The following is a 19633-nucleotide window of genomic DNA, read 5'->3' as shown; positions in this document are numbered from 1 at the left end:
GCAAATCAGTATGTTTTCTGAAGTTTGCGCTTCTCTTTCTGTGGTTTCCCGTGGCTTCAGTTGGCCTCTGTCCTGGATAAGCCGGGGATAACCCAGTACAAGTGGATGAGGGAGTGTGACCCTGTTTAGACCTGGGGATCTCCAGGACCTGGTTACCGCACTGGGGCGGGGGCGGAAAGTGAGTTTACCTTTAAGAATCGCTAGATACCTATGTGGACGAGGGTGGGGTGGCTTTCCTCTTAAAACTGAGGGCTAAATACACTTTCCCCCCCTTTTCTTTTTCTCCTCCACTCTCACTTTTTATACCTTTCGTCTGGGAGCCACTAAAGAACTTCCATCCAGAAGACTTTTCTAGAACTTTGCCTCCTATAATCTGTAGGGCACGCCAACACTTTATGAACACAGTGGAACGTTTTGAAACTCAGTGGAGAAGACGTTAGTCAGTCCCAGGAGAGCTGGAAGACAGCCAATGTACCCCCAAAGCATGGAGTGGGGTAGTGGTGGCATGGGTATAAATCCCAGTTCTCAGCCCCCGCTGGGGTAGGGCCTGCAAACTCAGCGTCGTATCCGGGTAAGCCGGCTCTGAGCCCGTGAGCTAGTTGTCGTTCTTCCAGACGAGGGAACTGAGGCTTGGGGAGAGTGACTGCCCTCGAGGCTGTGGGGCCCGGGCCCAGGGGCCTGACTCTGACACTGACGCAGCCTTCGTCCCCAGCCCACGTTCTTGCCAGAGCCACCCCCGTCTTCTGTTTTCCTCGCCTCCTCCTGCCTCCCCTGCTCTCTCTGCGTGCCCTCAACCACTGGGCAGGTACACTTGTTTTTCTCAATATGTGTGCAAGTCTAGAGACATGAAAGTCAAAGGTTGCTTCATCACAAGGCGGCCCTAAGGGAGATCTGTATCTTGTTTGTTTACAGAGGGAACCGAGACATGTTTGAAATCATCCGCAGGGCTCTGGGATAGGCGAAGGGAGGAGGCTGCTTCTCAGCAGCTGGAGGCCCACGTCCAGGGCCCTAGGACAGGCTCGGAGCAGGCCGTGAGGTCTGGGTTTGCAGCGGTGCGGTGGGAGCTGACTTAGCACAGGACTGAGCCTTTCCCTTTATCTGTCACCCTTTCAGACCACCCCAGCTGGTGGCCAGATTGCTCACAGGAGACCAAGACAGAGGGCCCTTTGTAAGCTGTGAGAGGAGCATACCGCGCCACGGGCCTCTCCTCTGGGGGGTTCTGCAGGTGAGGAAATGACAATTGACTTTCCTTGGTAGGAAGCAACATAAGTTCATCTGCTCATTTCTCTTTCCGCATCCAAATGCCCTGACTCGGGCAGGCTAAGGACGGCTTCCTTGACCCTCGCCTTCCAGAACCATGTCTGCCACCACTCTTGCTGCCGTGTGAGGAGCCACAGTGGTCGCTGGGGTTGGCTCAATCTCGGGCAATGGCCAGCTCAGCTCCGTTTCTCTCGTGCCTTCTGCCACTCGGGATATTCCTTCCGTGGGACTCGGTGGACCTTGGCCTCTAGACGTTGGCCGGCTCTGAGCCTGCCAGTTACTCAGTCCATGGTGAGCACGTGGTGGGGGGCTAATGCTCCTTCCTGAAGTAATTAGGACAGCCCTGGCCTGAGATATTTTACGTGGATCTTAATTAGACGTGGCACCCTGCCAAGGGAAGTACCTCCTCTGGTTCGTGGAAGGGAAAGTGGCACACCACGCATGCCACCTACGTATCCCCCTCGCTTAAGGCTCTGCCCGCCACTGAGGATGAAGTATAGATGGAGGAGGGTCTCTAGAGGCAGGAACTCTAAGTGGCAGAGGAAGACTCTGGGGGTGAGGAGTCCGTATCAAGCAAACTATATCCTCGGTACAGGTTTCCATGTGGGATAAGCCCACACCACATATGGGACCAGCCAGAGGTGCAGAGGACGCCAGACCCCTGCTTGCTCTGCGTGGAGCCCAGCTGCATGTTCCCTGTCATGGCCTTGCTTGCTCCACCCCTGCGGTTACAATTTCCAGGGTGCCAGGCTGAGGAGGACTGTCTGAACTGGGCCCCGACCACCTTTCCCACCTGTTTCAAACTCACTCACAGGGCCGCGTACATCCCAGGAAGCTCTGAAGTATCGTGATGATTCACAGACGGGCATCTGTGGGCTACATGTGTCCACGGGAAAGCTACAGGTGAAAGCAGCAATGAGGGCACCCCCTTAGTGACTCTGGGGCTTGAACCTGCGGCCTGGGAGGCCTTGGATGGTTGCCGTAAAGCCAGAAGAAAACGGAGAAGGTCCAATTGAAAAGCTGAAAACATGTATATGTGTGCGCCTTCCAGACTGGAAGGAGCCTCGCATGGTTCTTTACAACACAAACAGGAATGGGAGGTAACCACTCACTCAGTAGAAAACTAGCAGCAGCCTCGCTCGGTTTGCTGCCTGGGGCATCCCCGGGGTCCTTATGGGGCGGCCCACCCCACAGGGACCGCGGGGTGGGGGTGCTCGGCCGGCACAGCTATAACTCATCCATCATGGCCAGCAAGTCATCCCCCTTGCTGGTGCTTGGCCTCGGCTGCTCGGTGACCTCAAACTCCCCCATGATGCGAGCCAGCTCCTCGTGCCTTTGCTGGTCCTGGTGGAGAAACAAGAGGGCAAGGCAGTGAAGGGGACGGGTGGGCACAGCTGCTTCTCCGCGCAGGGGGTGTAGAAGGTTTGTCCCCCGTGGTGCCGTGTGTCAGAGCAGGGGCTCTGGGTACAGGCTGATTAGAGAGAAGGGGGGCCTGGGGAGTTCAAAGTTAGCAGATGAGGAGGGGACCGACACGTGGCTTGTGGGGTCACCCACTCACACCCACCTGAGTAGCCTGTATGTTGATCACCTCGTACGATAGCTCCTCTGGCCTGGTGAGCGCCGCTTGTCTGCAGGAGGCGGTAGAGAAACGGGTCGAAGGTCAGGGCTGTCTCCTTGCCAGCGTGGCAAGCTGGCACATCCAACAACTTGGCAGCCTATTTTTTATGCCTCGCCTCCTGCCCCTTCCCTTCAGCTTTCTGTTCTCTCCCCAAGCAGCGCACCCTATGCTCCAGAAAGTCAAGTCCTTTTACGTCTCTGCACCTTTGCATGTAGCTGCACTTGGCCAAGACTGTTTTTCCCCCTTCCTCTCCTTGGCAGCCTCCGAGACCAAGCCCGGATGCCAGCTGCCTCCATCTGCTGGTGCAGAGTCAATCCCCGCGTCCTCCGTCAGAGCGTTTAGGACCCGGCACTGAAGGGACTTGTGTCCGTGTGCATTCCCTGCCTCCTACCCTACGAGCTCCTGGGCACAGGCTCTAGGTCTTACCCTCCATCTCTGTGTCCCCAGCACTTACCATGGCACCTGTCGCACAGAAGTGCACAAAAGGTTAGGTCCATGGATACGGAAGCAGAAGGCGGCCCTCGCTGCAAATATTTGGTTGCAAGGAGGATCACAGGAGACCATGGTGTAAAAGTGCTATACGAACCATCAGGCTCTGGACAAATCGGGGTGGATTACTCTCCCCGTTGGTTTTGGGGGAAACTGGTTTATCCCAAAGTCATCATGCTCTGGCTTCCCTCTGGTTTCTTAACAGACTTTTCTCACTATGATTATCTTGACTTCTAATACTTCTTTGTTCAGCTCTGCTTTGCTAAAGTAAAACCCTAGAACTATCTCTTGAATGAATCCAGAAGGTTCAGGCCATTTAATACTGGTGGATTCCTCTTTAACTAGGTTATTGAATTTGCTGGGTTTTCCTCTGTGACCTTTACATCTATATAAGTGTTACTGGCTTATCATGGCCATTTTTGGGTTCTTTTCACGGTTAGGATTTTTTACATATGCCTTGTAAGAAACAGGTTTAAAACGTACTCCTCCTCTTCATCGGTGGTGAAGAGATTCAACCGGAATCCTGGCTCGGGGCCACTGGCTTTCTTAATCTCCATCCCTCCCATCAGCCTGGCCAAGAGATTCAGCTCTTCTTTAGCAAGAGGGTTTGGAACAATGCTTTCCTGCAGAAACAATTTCAGGATTTTTAGCCAGGTGCAGGTGATCACATTTCCTGCTGAGACCCCAGAGCCCCAGGGTGGCATTACAGAACAAGGCAAAAACAACAACCGTTTAAGTTATCCTGGGCAGGACTGTGTCCAGATAAAGTATTAGAAAACATGCTTAACTCAAACAGAAACCATCCACAATCAGAAGCAGAAGGGCTCTTAGCAAACCCGAGATTCTCACACTTTCAGGATGAGTGGAGGGCCCCAGGCATCCCCGTTCTCAGGAGAGCTTCCTCCTTGGAGGGGAACACTGCTTCCTCTTCCAGGAGTCTAGGTCCTCAGGCCACTGCAAGTAGCCTCAGCAAATGCCCCAGGGCCAGGGGCACAGCTTCCACAGGAGCTACCACACTGCCCTCAGGTGGTGCCTGTGGCGAACACACCGGGGAAACTGCCTCCCAGGGGTCTGGCTCCACTCAGCCTCCACTCCTCCCCTGTACCCCACCTCCAACCCAGCCGCCCCCTGCCCTCCCCTCCTGCCGTCTTGGTCGGTCACTCTGCCACCAGTTATCTAAAGTAGAGTCCTTCTCTCCCTCCTTCCTCGCTTGGGATAAAAGCCCTCTGACACTTGCCTAAATGGCGAAGTCTAAATTGCTTAAGCTTCTTTGGAATCAGTCCCCAGGGTCCTGGTGTGGGCAAATCTGGCCACCAGGCCTCAGTGACTACGGTCTAGTGGTGTGGAGAGAAGCTGCCTCCCTGCTTCCCCCAAATGCCGCCACGCTCTTCCATCCCTTGGTGCCTTTTGCTTCTACTGACACTTGGGTCTGCGTGCCCACCTCTCCTTGTAAGCCAAGCTTTGTGTCCCTGGGTTCCCAGCCCATAGAAGTAGTTCGATCAACGTGTGCCAAATCACTGAATATTTCCTGGTCTGTCCTATAGCTAGCTGCCGCTAATTCTGTGCAAATTTAAAAGATGGAATTCAAAAAATAGGGATCCCCGGGTGGCTCAGCGGTTTAGTGCCTGCCTTTGGTCCAGGGCGTGATCCTGGAGTCTCGGGATCGAGTCCCACGTTGGGCTCCCTGCATGGAGCCTGCTTCTCCCTCTCCCTCTGCCTGTGTCTCTGCCTCTCTTTCTCTCTCTATGTCTATCATAAATAAATAAATAAATCTTAAAAAAAATAAAAATAATAAATAAAAGATGGAATTCAGAGAATCTAAACCCCCCTTGTGACCTTAGCTAGCGCGTCGTTGTTCGGGTAGCAGTGTAAAGGGATGCTGTAAGCATCACGATGCACAGGAGTCCTAGACTCAGCAACCGCAGGCCTAAGTGGCGCTGGCGCAGCACTGTTTCACGTGTCCTGGTGTGAGGTTCCAGCTTAATTATGGTGGTTGAGCCAAGCCTAAAATTACCTAATTAGTCAGATCACTGCAAGTCTTCATGAGAAACTACAATTAAAAACCTTTGTACTTGTAAGGCCGAACCGAGAAAATTGCAAACAATGAGGGAAGCGCTGGCTGGCTTTGAAGTCTAGAGTTTCCACCCTCCTCTCCATCTAGATTTCTGTGTCTAGAAATAAGCTCTGAAGATGCAGAAGGGTGGCAGAGGCTCACCTGTGTACGTGAAGCCAAGTTTTTTGATGCTCCAGACATATGCGTTTCCACGGGCCGGTTAATGCTGTACCTGGTATCAATGGAAAACTGTGAAAACACCATCTAGGGGATCCCTGGGTGGCTCAGCGGTTTAGTGCCTGCCTTTGGCCCAGGGCGTGATCCTGGGGTCCTGGGATCGAGTCTGGAGTCAGGCTCCCTGCATGGGGCCTGTTTCTCCCTCTGTCGTGTCTCTGTCTCTCTTTCTCTCTCTCATGAATAAATAAATAAAATCTTTAAAAATAAAATAAAATCCCATAAAAGAAAAAATCAGTAGTAGAAACATTAAAAAGAAAAGAAAACACTGTCTAGCCTTTTTACACACAGACTTCCTCTAACTCACAACTACAGCACCTAACTTTTATCTTGAGATGTTAAAAAGCATCCAGAAATGTCCTGGGAGTACAAAATTTAACTAAGTGAGTGTCAGCATTCAGATTTCACGTTTTCCCAAAGAAAAATACCTGTGAAGCTGTGTGGCAAAGGCTCTTCTCGCAAAGTAGTTACTGAAGAAACTGTGAGCGATGCGTGAAGGCCACACCTTCCTGTGTCTCCACCGTGACAGAGCTTTTGGCTAGTTCTCGTCCATGGTTAGTTAAAATGATTTATCTTTTCAGCCTGGTGAGTTGCCTTATGTTTGGAAATCTTGGGGGCCCTTTGAAAATGTCAGGGCTCACTAGAAGCCCAGGTGGCTCAGCGGTTTAGTGCCACCTTCAGCCCAAGGCCTGATCCTGGGGACCGGGGATCGAGTCCTGTGTTGGGCTCCATGCATGGAGCCTGCTTCTCCCTCTGCCTGTGTCTCCTTCTCTCTCTCTCTCTCTCTCTCTCTGTGTCTCATGAATAAATAAATAAAATCTTAAAAAAAAAAGAAAAGAAAAGAAAAAATGTCAGGGCTCTGCATGCCTTCTACCTGAGGGGAAGTGATTCCCCTTGTCTGTAGAGGTTTCCGTAGAGGAGGACATCAAGCTGGTTTTTTAAATGAAGTGACCGCCCTTGGACTTGAATTCATTCAGAGAGGGAGGATTTGCTTACATATTGGTTCCCAGTTTCAGGACTCGGTCTCCACAAAGCTCAAAAGAACCTTCTTTGGGGGCAGTGACATAGTGTCCACCGTGCTTGAATTCCACCTTCTTCACTTCTTTGCCTTTGTTGTTGAACATCCTAGAATACAAATATAACATGATGGGATGTTCTCCAAGCTCGGGGGAGTCCCGGAGGCTTCTTTATTCTTTGTACTAGGGGACAAAAAGGAATCCGTGCACTCCTTCAAGGTAAAGATGCTGGTTGAGGCAATAATAATAATAATAATAATAATATTAATATTTACTAACTACATGTTATGTGCCAGGCGCTGAATGAGCACTTCAGAGCATTAGTATCTTATTCATCCTCACAGCAGTCATTTAATAGATGAGGAAGTGAATCCTGAAGAACTGGGTGGTTGGCCTCAAGTGTCTGCTAAGCGGCACAGCTGGGATGAGAACCTGGCCTTCTAACTGCTGTGCTTTACCGAAGGAATTGCGGGGGGGGAACCCAGCAGTGCCATATTCTCTCTGGTGGCCCACATGGTGGTTTCCTGGCACCCCCGAATGCTGGTCTGACAATTACAGTTGAGAATTCACCTGATGAGTCCAGGAACTTCAGTTCCCCAGGGAACAGGCCCGGACACCGGCAACACAAAGCGACCATTAGAATTCTGAACTCTGTCCTTTAGAAATATGGATACCTGGAAAAAATATATATACTTATTGTTATTTTTGGGGGGTATATTTTCCTAGACACAAGCACTCTGAGGATGGAAAATGTGTAATGGCTTCGGGATACTACCTAGTAAGTCTATCATAATGAGAGAGAAAGGGACGCCTGGGTGGCTCAACGGTTGAGCATCTGCCTTTGGATCAGGGCATGACCCTGGGGTCCTGGGATCAAGTCCCCACATCGGGCTCCCTGCATGGAGCCTGCTTCTCCCTCTGCCTGTGTCTCTGCCTCTCTGTGTGTCTCTCATAAATAAATAAATAAATAAATAAATAAATAAATAAATAAATAAATAAATAAAATCTTTAAAAAAAAATGAGAGAAAGACTCAGCATAACTAGCCCAGCAGAGCTACAATGTTTTCACAAACATACCTTCTTTTGAAGAAGCAAGTCTTCCAGGTGAACTGTATTACCCCCATTTACTTCTATCTATCTATCTATCTCTATCTATCCATCTATTTATTTAAATTAAAACAATTTCTAACATTTAAGTTCAATTTGCCAACATAGAGAATAACACCCAGTGCTTTTCCCACCAAGTGCCCTCCTCAGTGCCCATCACCCAGTGACCCCATCCCCCCGCCCACCTCCCTTTCTGCACCCCTTATTGTGTTTCCCAGGGTCAGGAGTCTCTCATGGTTTGTCTCCCTCTCTAATTCTTCCCCACTCAGTTTCCCCTCCTTCCCTTATGGTCCCTTTCACTATTTCTTATATTCCATATACAAGTGAAACCATATGATGATTGTCTTTCTCCAATTGACTTATTGCACTCAACATAACATCCTCCAGTTCTATCCACGTCAATGTGAATTATTACTCCTATTTTAAAGATGAGGAAGCCAAGGCTCCCACAGTGAGGTGACTTGCCCAGAGAGAACAGTAAGAGATGGGGCCTGGATTCAAAACCAAGGCTGACTCCAAATTCCACACCATTCCTAGGTTCCCTGCTGATTTCCCATACAGCTGTGAGGCCTATCAGAACCTCCATTTTACAGATGAAGAATTGGTAGCTCAGAGGTTGAGATACTTTCTTAAGGGCAGCTAGTTCGTAAGGGGCAGAGCTGAAGGTTCAACCCTTGTGTTTCTGGCTCTGCAGCCCAAGCTGCAGGCCATGTGCTGGACAGGTTGGTGGGAAGGGGCCACAGCAGGTAGATCTGGTTGGCACTAGAGTTTGAAAGTCTTTTTTTTTTTACTTTTTTTTTATTTATGATAGTCATACAGAGAGAGAGAGAGGCAGAGACATAGGCAGAGGGAGAAGCAGGCTCCATGCACCGGGAGCCTGACGTGGGATTCGATCCTGGGTCTCCAGGATCGCGCCCTGGGCCAAAGGCAGGCGCCAAACCGCTGCGCCACCCAGGGATCCCGAGTTTGAAAGTCTTCTAGGTGACTGCAAACACCACATTATGCTTATTTCTACTCCCTGGTTTACGTACTTTTTTTTTTTTTTTTTTTTTTTAAGTAATCTCTATATCTATACCGAACTTGGGCCTCAAGTTCAAAACCCGGAGATCAAGAGTCACATGCTTTACCAGCTGAGCTAGACGGGTACCACTGGTCTGTATACTTTGTGTGGAGATCAGGGTCTGATTAAATCTCCTACAGGTTGTAGCAGTTAATCAGTTTGATTAGCTCTTAGCTTCCTCATCTGTAAAATGAGATAAATTTGAAGATCCCTTCAAACTCAAAAATTCTACAAGATTATATTCGTAATATCCTCAAAAAGAAGCATCTGTTGGGCAGCCCGGGTGGCGCAGGGGTTTAGCGCCGCCTGCAGCCCAGGGCGTGATCTGGAGACCCTGGATTGAGTCCCACGTCAGGCTCTCTGCATGGAGCCTGCTTCTCCCTCTGCCTGTGTCTCTGCCTCTCTCTCTCTCTCTCTCTCTCTCTGCATCTCTATGAATAAATAAATAAAATCTTAAGAAAAAACCCTCAAACTTAAAAAAAAAAAGAAGCATCTGTTGTGTGCAAACAAGTGACAATGCAAACCAGTAGGAATCCATAAGCTGACAGCTTGGCATGCTGATGTGAGACTGTCTCAGCTCATGCTTCAGCTGGGCCACTTCTTGGCTCTGGGTTTAGGGGCAAGTTACACAACCATTCTGTGCAATTAGTTTTCTCTTTGGTAAACTAGGGGTAATAATTGCATCTATTCAATGGATGAGCGTTACCTGTTAAATCAGATAATGAAAAAGTAGTTATCACAGAGTCTGACACATAGTAAGGGCTCAGTACCCGGCAGCTAATACTCTCAGGATTTACGTTCTAATTGGACACAGGAACCAAGCATGAGACGGGGAAAAGGAATAGGATAAAGCAGGAGATGCTGGTAGCAGACGCATTGTTGAGTAACCTACTGAAGAGAATGACCAAGGCATGGGGGTAGGTAGGTAGGGGTCTGGAGCTGGGCCTAGAGGGAGGTGGGTATGGAGACACTTTAGAAGCAGAGACGGAAGGGCACAAGGCATGTTTTGGGGGTAATGTGTAACCTGAAGCGTAAACGGATTTGATTGGACGGTTTGGCAGGACAACCCTTAAGGAATTCTTAACCTTGAGATTCTGTGACCAAGGGATGTGAATGCAAGCACGGAGAAAGAAATCCGAAGTGGGAATATGTATATGTGTGCCGGACCCTCTGTGAGCGTACTTCTAACAAGGCTGACTATGTCACAGCTGGTCTGAAATGTCCACACTTCAGTTAAGTGTGTGGTTGTGTTTCGCTCAACAACCTGCCCTCGGCTGGACAGGACTGTGGGTCTGTCTGCTTGCCCGGCCCCTCTGCTCACCTTCTGCTGTAAGCGTGACTCTCCCCTTCCTTCTCCTCTGATTCCCCACTCTTTTCTCCCAGGTGATCTCGTCTGTTCCCAGTGTTCACCTCTGTGCTGATGGCTCTCAGATCTCGAGTTGCCACTTAGCCTTCTTCCCCGGGCATCCGATGCATCTATTCCATTGCCTATTAGACAGGTTCCAATGGATGCACCTCAAGTTCACCCTGCTCAGAACAGGGGGTCATCATTTGTCTTCCCAAACCTGATCCTCCTCTAGTGTTCCCGATTGATGGTAGTGGAGGACACCACCAGGGCACCAAGCCAGTGATCAGAGTTTCCCTGACCCCCACTTTCCCATGCAGTTGCCCAGCACCACCTCGCCAGTGATCACTTCTTGTATCTGGCCCCTCGTCTCCACCCTGGTCCCTAGTGCAGACCTTTGTCATCTCTAACTTGGCCACTGCAGGTGCCTCCTAACTGGCCTGCCTGCCTCCCCTCTCATCGGCTGTGATGCATCCTCCAATCTGCTGCTGAAGAGACTCTTCTCAACTTATATCTGATCCTGTCCCTCTCCTGCTTCAAGGACCTGCCAGATAATGTCCAGTGGGCCCTTGTTCTTCTCTGCAGCCATGTTCCTCCTTAAGTCCTATGTTCCAGCCATACCCAAACGCTTGCAGCCTTCCGCACCCCCTGCACCACAAAATACACTAGGTGGTTATGTACCTCATGTCTTTATTGAGATGGTGTCCTCCACCCAGGTGTCCAGGTAACCCTTCCCTTTATTTCCCTTGGGCCTGGTAAAACCCATTTAAAAAAAAAAAAATATCAGGCCCTCTATGAAGACTTTTTTTCTTTTTTAAAAATTTTATTTAAATAATCTCTACACCCAGTGTGGGGCTTGAACTCATGACTTGTAGATCAAGAGTCACACGCTCCACTGACTGAACCCGCCAGGCACCCTGACTTTTCTAATTCTCTTAGGGTAGAACTGACCGCCCTCCCGTTTTGTGTCCTCTCTCTTTATACTCTTCTGTTTTTAAAATCAAACATCTGGGGGCACCTGGGTGGCGAGCGGTTGAGCATCTGCCTTTGGCTCAGGTCATGACCATGTCGTTTTCCCACAACCCCCCAAGCCTGCTCCTCCCTCCGCCTGCATCTCTGCCTCTCTTTGTGAGTCTCTCATGAATAAATAAATAACATCTTTGAAAAAAATCTGTAAGGCACTTAGTGCATTCTCTCCTCCTCTAATGAGTTCCTGAGGGTAGGAATCATGTTTCCTATGGAAAGAGGAAATGAAGGTCATAGAGCTGTGTGGGGTCGGAGTGCTGGATGAGGCGGGGGGGGGGGGGGGGGGGGTCCTAGAGCATTCACGTTCCCCAGGGTGGTGGCAGTTCTCTGGTGGCCAGGAGGAGAGTGAGCCCAGGATATAAATGCTCCGGGAATACGGGCGAGTGGCTTGGCAGTCAGTTTTAGCAGTGAGTGATGAGCGCAGGGCTTTGCGTGGTGCTTGGTTGCTGGTCTGGGCTCACTAGAAGAGGGCCACGTTGACGAGGGCAGGAGAATAATGATCTGAAAGTGAGGGGGGAGGTGGCAAAATGCTGATGGTGCCTCAAACACCCCACCTGGGGATGAGGGAGAGTGCCCAGCCTCCACCAAGAGGCCAGAAGACCTCAAATGCCATCTCTATCATGTGTGCAGATAACCGCTCCCCTGGACTCTCGGTTTGCATATTCAGTTGCTTATTTGACATCGCTACTCGGACGTCTAATAGTCAAATCAATGAATTTTTCTACCCAAATATATTTCCCTTGGTCCTTCCCCTCTCGGCCAATGGCACTGGGCACCAGCAGCTGCTCAGGCCAGAAGCATAGGAGCCCTTCTCCATTCTTCTTTTCCTTCCTCCCCATGTTCAGTGTCTCAGTAAGTCTTCTGCTCTTGCCCTGAAGGGATTCCCCAGACGTGGCGACTTCTCACTCTCTACTGGCAGCACCAAAAACTTTCATTTTCTACCTAGATTTCTGCAGTCATGTCCTGACTGCTGTCCTACCTCCACCCTTGCCCCATACTGTTCATCTTCCAGATACACATCAGATCATGTTACCGCTCACCTTAGGATGCTTGAGATGTTTTCTTTACTCTTAGAACCAACTGCTCACTAGGTATGGAGCTAAGTCAGCGGGTAGGTTATGACTGGCACCTGTTCTGGTTGGTTAGTGCCCGTGCTGCACTGCTTGTCAACCGCATCATTCCTGCCTAGGCAGGCTTCACCCACACCGGTTTCCTCTCTGTCCAAGGAACGCATCGTGCTTTTTCCATCTCAGGGCCTTTGAACTTGCTCTCCCTTCTGTTTAGATGCGCTTCCCCGAGATCTTCTTTAGTCACATTCTCAATAAAAGGTCTATCCTCAGAAAGGCTGCCCCATGGGGCAGAAAGAAAGAAAGAAAGAAAGAAAGAAAGAAAGACTGCCCCTGACCCTCTCATCTAATTCCATCCAGTAGCTACTAGTCAAGGGTGGAGATTAAAATTAAATTACAAATTCAGTTTCTCAGTCACGCTAGCCATATTTTGAGTGCTGCATAGCCACATGTGGCTAGTGGCTATCATATTGGACAGCACAGATATAGAAGATTTCCATAGACAGAAAGTGCTATTGGACAGCGCTGGTCTAATGCAACATCCCCTCCCTGTTGCCCTTTATAACTTTACCTAATCTTGCCATCTTTCTAGAGTTAACAGAACAAGAACATGACTTACTTATCCTCCCTGTCTCTTCCTCCTAGTGTAGAAGAACCTCCTTAAGGCAGGGCCTCGGTCTTGTTCACTTACGCATCTCAAGTGCTGAAAACAGTGCCTGGAATGTTTTCATGGCACACAATAAACATGTGTTAGACTGACCGGGTCTTACGGGTTGAAATATTTCCAGGCGGAGCAGATGATGGAGGGGAGGTATAGGGAACATTCCATGGAGAGGTGAAGATGGAATGATGTTTTCCAACAATGGAAACAATGGGAAGGACACGAGGGCAGTCCACGAGGGAAGGTGGGAGAGTGAGTACAGGAGAGGGTGGGGGACCAATTGGAAGAGCTCGGGAGGGCTGAAGGGGCTGTAAAGAGCACTCAGGATCCCAAGGGGAATGGGTTTTCAGGCAGTCTCTGGCCAGGCCTGAGGGCAGGTCAGGGCCTTGAGCCCATTAAAACCATGTCAGGTTGTTTCTTGATACCACAGAAAGCTCTGGATATCCAGATGAGGCGTTTTGTATTTGCTTTGTCTAAACAATAAGCAAGGGAGTGTTAGATCAGACCTATGCTTTCTTGATTGAATTAGTTGGTTTTACTAACTAATCTAAAAACTGTTAAGGCTCTTTTGAACACAGAGAAAATCCGCATAGGCAATCACAAACTGCGGAATTACCATTAAAGACCAGACTCGAAGCCCAGCCAAGCGTGACGGAACAGTGGCTGAGTATCGTCAGGATATGTGATTCCTATTTTTCTTCATGAACATCCTGATGTTTCACTGCTGACCTATGTAGCAATTAAAGCTTAATATATTTTGTAGTTTAATATATTTTAATGATTTTGTTATGAACTTATTATTGAGAGTGTCTTTTCATTATAATGAATTTTATCTGGTCAGAACTGGGAAATCAATATAGCTGCTCCTATCACTACAACCCATAAAACAATGTCCAGATAATCATCGTCTTGATAAGAATCTGATGCCGAGTTTTCAATATTTTAAAGCAATACAGAACTTGATGTCATTTGTACTTCATATATTTTATTTAATCAATGTCTATTAGAGATCCTAATTTATACTGGTGTTATTATTACTCGATCCATAGCAAATCAAATTATTCATGAGGGTTAAAAATTAAATTGGCTTCCGAGTTGAAATCTATTTGTCTTCCCTGGCCCGTAAAAGGGAAATAATAATCAGGTACTAAGCGCATCCTACTGCTTCCTTTTTTTTGAATTTTATTTTACTTTATTTTTTAAGATTTTATTTATTTAATCATGAGAAACAGAGAGAGAGAGAGAGAGAGGCAGAGACACAGGCAGAGGGAGAAGCAGGCTCCCTACGGGGAGCCCGAAGTGGGACTCGATCCCAGGACCTCGGGGTCATGCCCTGAGCCGAAGGCAGATGCTCAACCACTGAGCCTCCCAGGTGTCGCTGTTTTGAATTTTATTGTGTGAATACGTTACACCTGCACAAGTACAAGATTTAAAAGGTTCAGAGGGTATACAATGGAACACAAGTCTCTGTCCTATTCCCATCCTCCTTGCAGTTGTCTACAGCCAGGAGGTAATCACTGGGACCAACTGCTGGAAGGAAGCACTCTCGCCTGTACACATACAAGCAAATACACACGTATTACACATGCATCGGCTATTACTCGGCTATACTCATGGCATTATCATGTCCAGTTTTCAGATGAAGAAGTAAGGTTCAAGAGCGGTAATCTGCCCCAGGTCACAGAGCTGTGCTGGAGCTGGGATTCAAATGCCAGGATGTCTGACTCCAGAGCCTGGGCTCATTTTGCCCTATCACCCATCCTTCCCATAGCAGGGAGTTAAGTTATGCAGAGGAACAAAGTGCTGCCCAAGAGAGACGGGCCCCACATTCAGAAGCTCAGCAGTTAGGTGGAGAATTGTCCCGAGCAGGCCTGAAGGGAGGAGGCAGGGTCAGTTGGGAGCAAGAGCCGATAAGCAGAGGAGGGCCCGAGCCAGGCTGGGACCAGCAAGCAGGGAAAGGAGGACGTGGGCCCTGGCAAGGCAGGCTCGGTAAGGCCGTCAGATGAAGATCAGAGAAGGAGAATCAAACTGAGTGAATGAAGACGGCGCCTTCAAAAGCAATCGGGAAGTCAGCAGCGGGGCAGGACTGGAATTTTGGAGATGATTTTCACTGCAGACCTGGCGCCTCCTCAAGGAGAGTTCAGCAAGCAGGTGGAGCTGTGGGTCTTGGTGGCAGGGCTGGGGCAAGGGGAGGGTGTAGGTTAGACTCCAAAGTCCCAGGTGGAGGTGAAGGGGGGAAGGACTGAGGGGGCGCAGAGCCAGGAGGCTGTAGGGCAAGGCCAGGAAGGTCTGGGGCCACAAAAGGCCAAGAGAGGGGCTTTGTGGGGCGGGAGGGCAGCCTCCCGACATTGTCTGCTACTGGAGAGGTCAAGGATGCTAAGGTTTGAGAGAAGGCCTTATAACTGAGATCAGGTTGGGACCCTTGGGACCCCATTTCCTCCAGAGAAGAGAATAAATCATATTTTAAAGAAACATGGGACTCCTAGGTGGCTCAGAGGTTTAGCACCGCCTTCAGCTCAAGGCGTGATCCTGGGGTCCCGGGATCGAGTCCCACATCGAGCTCCCCGCATGGACCCTGCTTCTCCCTCTGCTGGTATCTCTGCCTCTCTCTGTGTCTCTCGTGAATGAATAAAATCTTTTAAAATGGGTCAGCCCGGGTGGCTCAGCGGTTTAGCGCTGCCTTCAGCCCAGGCCATGATCCTGGAGACCCGGGATCAAGTCCCACGTCAAGGTCCCTGCGTGGAGCCTGCTTCTCCCTCTGCCTGGTCTCTGCCTCTCTCTCTCTGTCTCTCATGAATAAATGAATAAAATCTTTAAAAAAAAAAGTAGAGAAACATAACGTAACCGGGAAGGAATGGTGGCATTGTTTTCTTCCTTGGTCCATTTACCAACTGCTGAGATTTGTTATTGGGAAATTTATGGTCATGGAGCCAAACTCGGGGGAGTCACTCCCTGGGCACCCTCAGTCCTCTTCTGCTGGCCGCTTGGCCCCCCCTTGCCCCAGGACAGTGGTGCAGGGTGCTCCTGGGCCGCCCACTCACTCACCCGGATGTGCAGGTCCTGAAAAAAGCTGAGGAGCGTCTGGCGGATCAGCTGGAACTCCCCCGCCGAGAGGCCCCCGTATGTCTGCCGAGACAGGGAGAGGCTTCAGCGAGACAGGGAGAGGCTTCAGCGACAGGCAGGGCCAGGCGGGCACCCGGGGGACAGGGCAGCAGGACAGCCAGCGCGGCTCCCTCCCCAGGGGACAAAGCCCCAGCGTGGCCCACAGGAGCAGGGGACACATCCACTACCAAGTCCCTTTCAGAAAAGTCAGGAAGAAATGGCTGGGCTCCGTGTCTATGCTTTCCTGACGCCAAGGTCGACAGTAGGAGGGTAGATCCATTACGTGGCCAAAAGGGATACTTGGAGATTTCTAGAATTTTGGGGGAGAGTGGCAGGCTTTGTCATCCCTCGTCCTGTTCTATCTGTCATGAAATCTGGCTGCTGTCAGCAGGGGAATGAGAATAAGAATGGGGCTGGGATCTCATGGGCTGGTGACCCTCTTACTTCAGTCAGCTGCCGGAAGGTCTCCTCCACCTGATGCAGGATGGTTGGGGAGTCTTGGATGAAACCCTTGATGGTGTCTAAATGATTGAAGGTGACCAGTAACACATCCTTGGGGCGGGGACACAGCAAGACTTGGTACTTGAAAGCCATAGTCATCAGGTCATAGAGCTGAACAAAATAAACAGAAGCAGACATCAGCACTTCCATAGGATCGATCGGCCAAGCGTTTCCAGAAGACCAGTTCGGGGCATCTCCTACAGCTCGCGTGACCATGTCAGTTATCCCTCAACCCAAGAGTGTAAAAGGGGATGATATGAATAAATAAGCCAGGACAGCAAGAATAAACCAGGGTATTCCTGGGAAAACCAGGATTTCCGGTCAGCTTACATGTGTTGCTAACGGAACATGTTTGGAATGGTGTCAGCAACCGTGGGGTCCTGGACTGGGTGCTGGTCTCACAGAGCAGAAATTCAAAAACCAGCCCTCCGCTGCTGCGGCTCTCGTGTTGTGGATGGCCCTGGCCATGTCCCTTTGCCTCTCTGAGCCTGAGTCTTCTCATCTGTAAAAAACTCTCCCTGGGGCGGCTGGTAGCTCAGTTGGTTGAGTGTCCGACTCTTGATTTTGGCTCAGGTCATGATCTCAGGGTCATGGAATCGAGCCCCATGTCGGGCTCGGTGCCCTAGCAGTGTGGAGTCTGCTAGAGGTTCTTCTCTCTTCTCCGTCCCCCTGTTTGAGCTCTCTCTCTTTCTCTCTCTCTCAAATAAGTAAGCAAATAAATATAATCTAAAAAAAAAAAAAAACCAAAAACAAAACCTCCCTAGCTTCCGGTCATTGCTTAACTGCTAAGAGGAGTCAAGGAGAGAGTATGCGTGTGAGTGGCAAGTGTGAAGTCCTACAACTGTGTAAGAGCAATTTTAAATGCTGAACCATACTTAATGAGCTATCAGCAAGCCCCATGTGTGGTCTGACTGTCCACGAATGATCAGAGATAAGACACTGGTGAGGACTGAAGTGGTCAGGATAGGTTTTGTGGGAGCAGAAGGCTGCAGTCATGGGCTCACACTGACTGAAGGAGGGGAAAGGCGTTCTAGTTGAGGGGAACAGCATGCAGAGGCCTTCAGGCAGCAGTGAGCAGGCTATTTTCCTGGGACAATGAGGAGAACAGCCTTATTAGAGAGGGTGGCTCGTGTTGGGGTCTGTGGGAAACATGGTTGGATACGTATGGCACAGTTAGAATATTAAAGGTTTTAGAAAGACAGGCAAGGGCAGCCCAGGTGGCTCAGTGGTTTAGCACCGCCTTCAGCCCAGGGTGTGATCCTGGAGACCCGGGATGGAGTCCCACGTCCGGCTCCCTGCATGGAGCCTGCTTCTCCCTCTGCCTGTGTCTCTGCCTCTCTCTCTCTCCCTGTGTGTCTCATGAATAAATAAATAAAACCTTTAAAAAAAAAAAAAAGAAAGGCAAAATAATTTAGACTAGATGGTGGGGTTTGGAGGGGCTACTAAAGTTTTCTGAGCTGCCGTGATGAAGTGGTGGTTAAGCCAGATTAGTGAGTCTGGCAATGATGAGCTGGGATGGAAGGGAGACTGGAGGTGGCGAGATTAGCTGGTACCTGGTTCCTGACAGGTGTGTAATGACATCTAGTGACTACAAGATTGAGAGAAACTCTGCTGGAGTAATCCAGAAGTAAGGCCAGGAATGAAGACGGAGGGCAGGGAAAAGGCAGGGAAAAGAAGAGCATGTGATTCTTTGAATGAACAACTGTCACATATGGCATCTGCCAGACTAGGTTTGGGGCCGAGGATGAGAGCTGTCCAAAACGATCAGTGTTTTCCACCTAGGGCGTGGGAGAAGGCTGACACTCTCAGTGGCAGGCCAGCCTGGGGGTGGGGGGACATGAGGAATCAGTCTGGCACAGAAGCTGTGGGCACGTCCGAGGCAGGATGGAGACTATGGCCACGGATGTAGTGCTGAGCACCACTCTCGTAGATCACCTGGTCTGGTCCCATGTAATGTTGACGGGGACTCTATGATGAAGATGCTAGCCTCAGTTTAAGAATGAAGAGACTTGCCTAATTCCACATAGCTTGTAGTAAGTGGCAGGGTGAACTCTGACCTCAGGATGGTCAGATCCTGGCATTTGCTAGAACCTTCTACATGATCCTACTTCTCCAACATGCAGCTAAACATTCCATTTAGAAAGCGGCATACCCAGGACCTGGGGTGTGTGTGTGTGTGTGTGTATGTGTGTGAACATATAATGCTAAAAATTTAGATCTGGGACTCTCTGCCACCTTTATCAGATGCTAGGCACTTGATGTGGATAGGACACCGTGAGAGGAGTAAAGGATAAAACCAGGTAAAAGATAAAGACAGGAAAGTTCAGAATTAGTAAATTGAGTCTGCAGCTAATAACTGGTAGAGCTAAGACCTGAATCTGTTTTATTTTTTATTCTAAATTCTGTGTCCTTTCTCCGTGGAAACCTAAGCCTTCTTAAAGGTAGAGGGAGGAGAGAGCAGAGATGATTAATGTTGACTGAACATCTACTATGGATCAGGCCCTGGTGTACTATGTTATCTCACTTAATTCTCCCAGAACTGATGAAAAACTGTTATTATCCTCATTTTATAGATGAGAACATGGAGGCTCAGAGAAATAAAGTAACTTTCCAGAAGTCAGTGAGAGGAGGTAAGGGCAGAGTTAAAGGCAGCCCATCTCCCTGAGGTTGTCGGGCACCAGCTGGAAGGGAGTATGGATTTTGAGCGCCTCCGTTTGGCTCAGGGCGTGATCCCGGGGTCCTGAGATGAGTCCACATCGGGCTCCTGCATGGACCCTGCATCTTCCTCTGCCTATGTCTCTGCCTCTCTCTGTGCGTCTCTCATGAATAAATAAATAAAACCTTAAAAATATTTATTTTAAATTCCTTTAAAATTATTATTATTATTAAAAGTAACTGAAGTCTATATTTTATTCAGAGTTCATTAATTTTCCCCTAATGTCCTATTTCTAACCCAGGACCCCACGTTACACGTGGTCATCAGGTTTCCTTAGGCCTCTCTTGGCTATGACGATTTCCCTGTTCTCCTTTTTGGTGGCCTTGGGAGTTTTGAGTCCTGGTCAGATACCAGGAATATGACCTCCAACTGTTATCT

The 19633-nt window shown here is 49.4% G+C and overlaps 1 protein-coding gene across 3 annotated transcripts in view; it reads right to left on the bottom strand.

Annotated features, from left to right (window-relative positions):
• Positions 1 to 2272: 2272 nt before the first annotated feature.
• OSCP1 (organic solute carrier partner 1) overlaps positions 2273 to 19633 on the bottom strand; it is a 30532-nt gene continuing 13171 nt past the window's right edge. For 2 of the 3 annotated variants that reach the window (XM_025419896.3, XM_049094162.1), the window contains 8 exons: positions 16483 to 16650; positions 15982 to 16062; positions 7241 to 7344; positions 6651 to 6779; positions 5583 to 5652; positions 3851 to 3990; positions 2825 to 2888; positions 2273 to 2604 (listed from right to left, as the gene is read on the bottom strand). In XM_025419896.3, the coding sequence (XP_025275681.1) occupies positions 2488 to 2604; positions 2825 to 2888; positions 3851 to 3990; positions 5583 to 5652; positions 6651 to 6779; positions 7241 to 7344; positions 15982 to 16062; positions 16483 to 16650 (873 nt within the window). In that variant the 3' untranslated portion in view covers positions 2273 to 2487. Of the gene's footprint in view, positions 2605 to 2824; positions 2889 to 3850; positions 3991 to 5582; positions 5653 to 6650; positions 6780 to 7240; positions 7345 to 10158; positions 10326 to 15981; positions 16082 to 16482; positions 16651 to 19633 lie in introns of all 3 variants that reach the window. The other variant, XM_025419894.3, reaches the window with a different exon arrangement.

This window comes from Canis lupus, chromosome 15, assembly GCF_003254725.2.
Source record: "Canis lupus dingo isolate Sandy chromosome 15, ASM325472v2, whole genome shotgun sequence".
In the NCBI taxonomy this organism is placed as follows: Eukaryota; Metazoa; Chordata; class Mammalia; order Carnivora; family Canidae; genus Canis; species Canis lupus.
The sequence above is the reverse complement of the archived record's forward strand: the minus strand, read 5'-3'. Positions and strand labels throughout refer to the sequence as shown.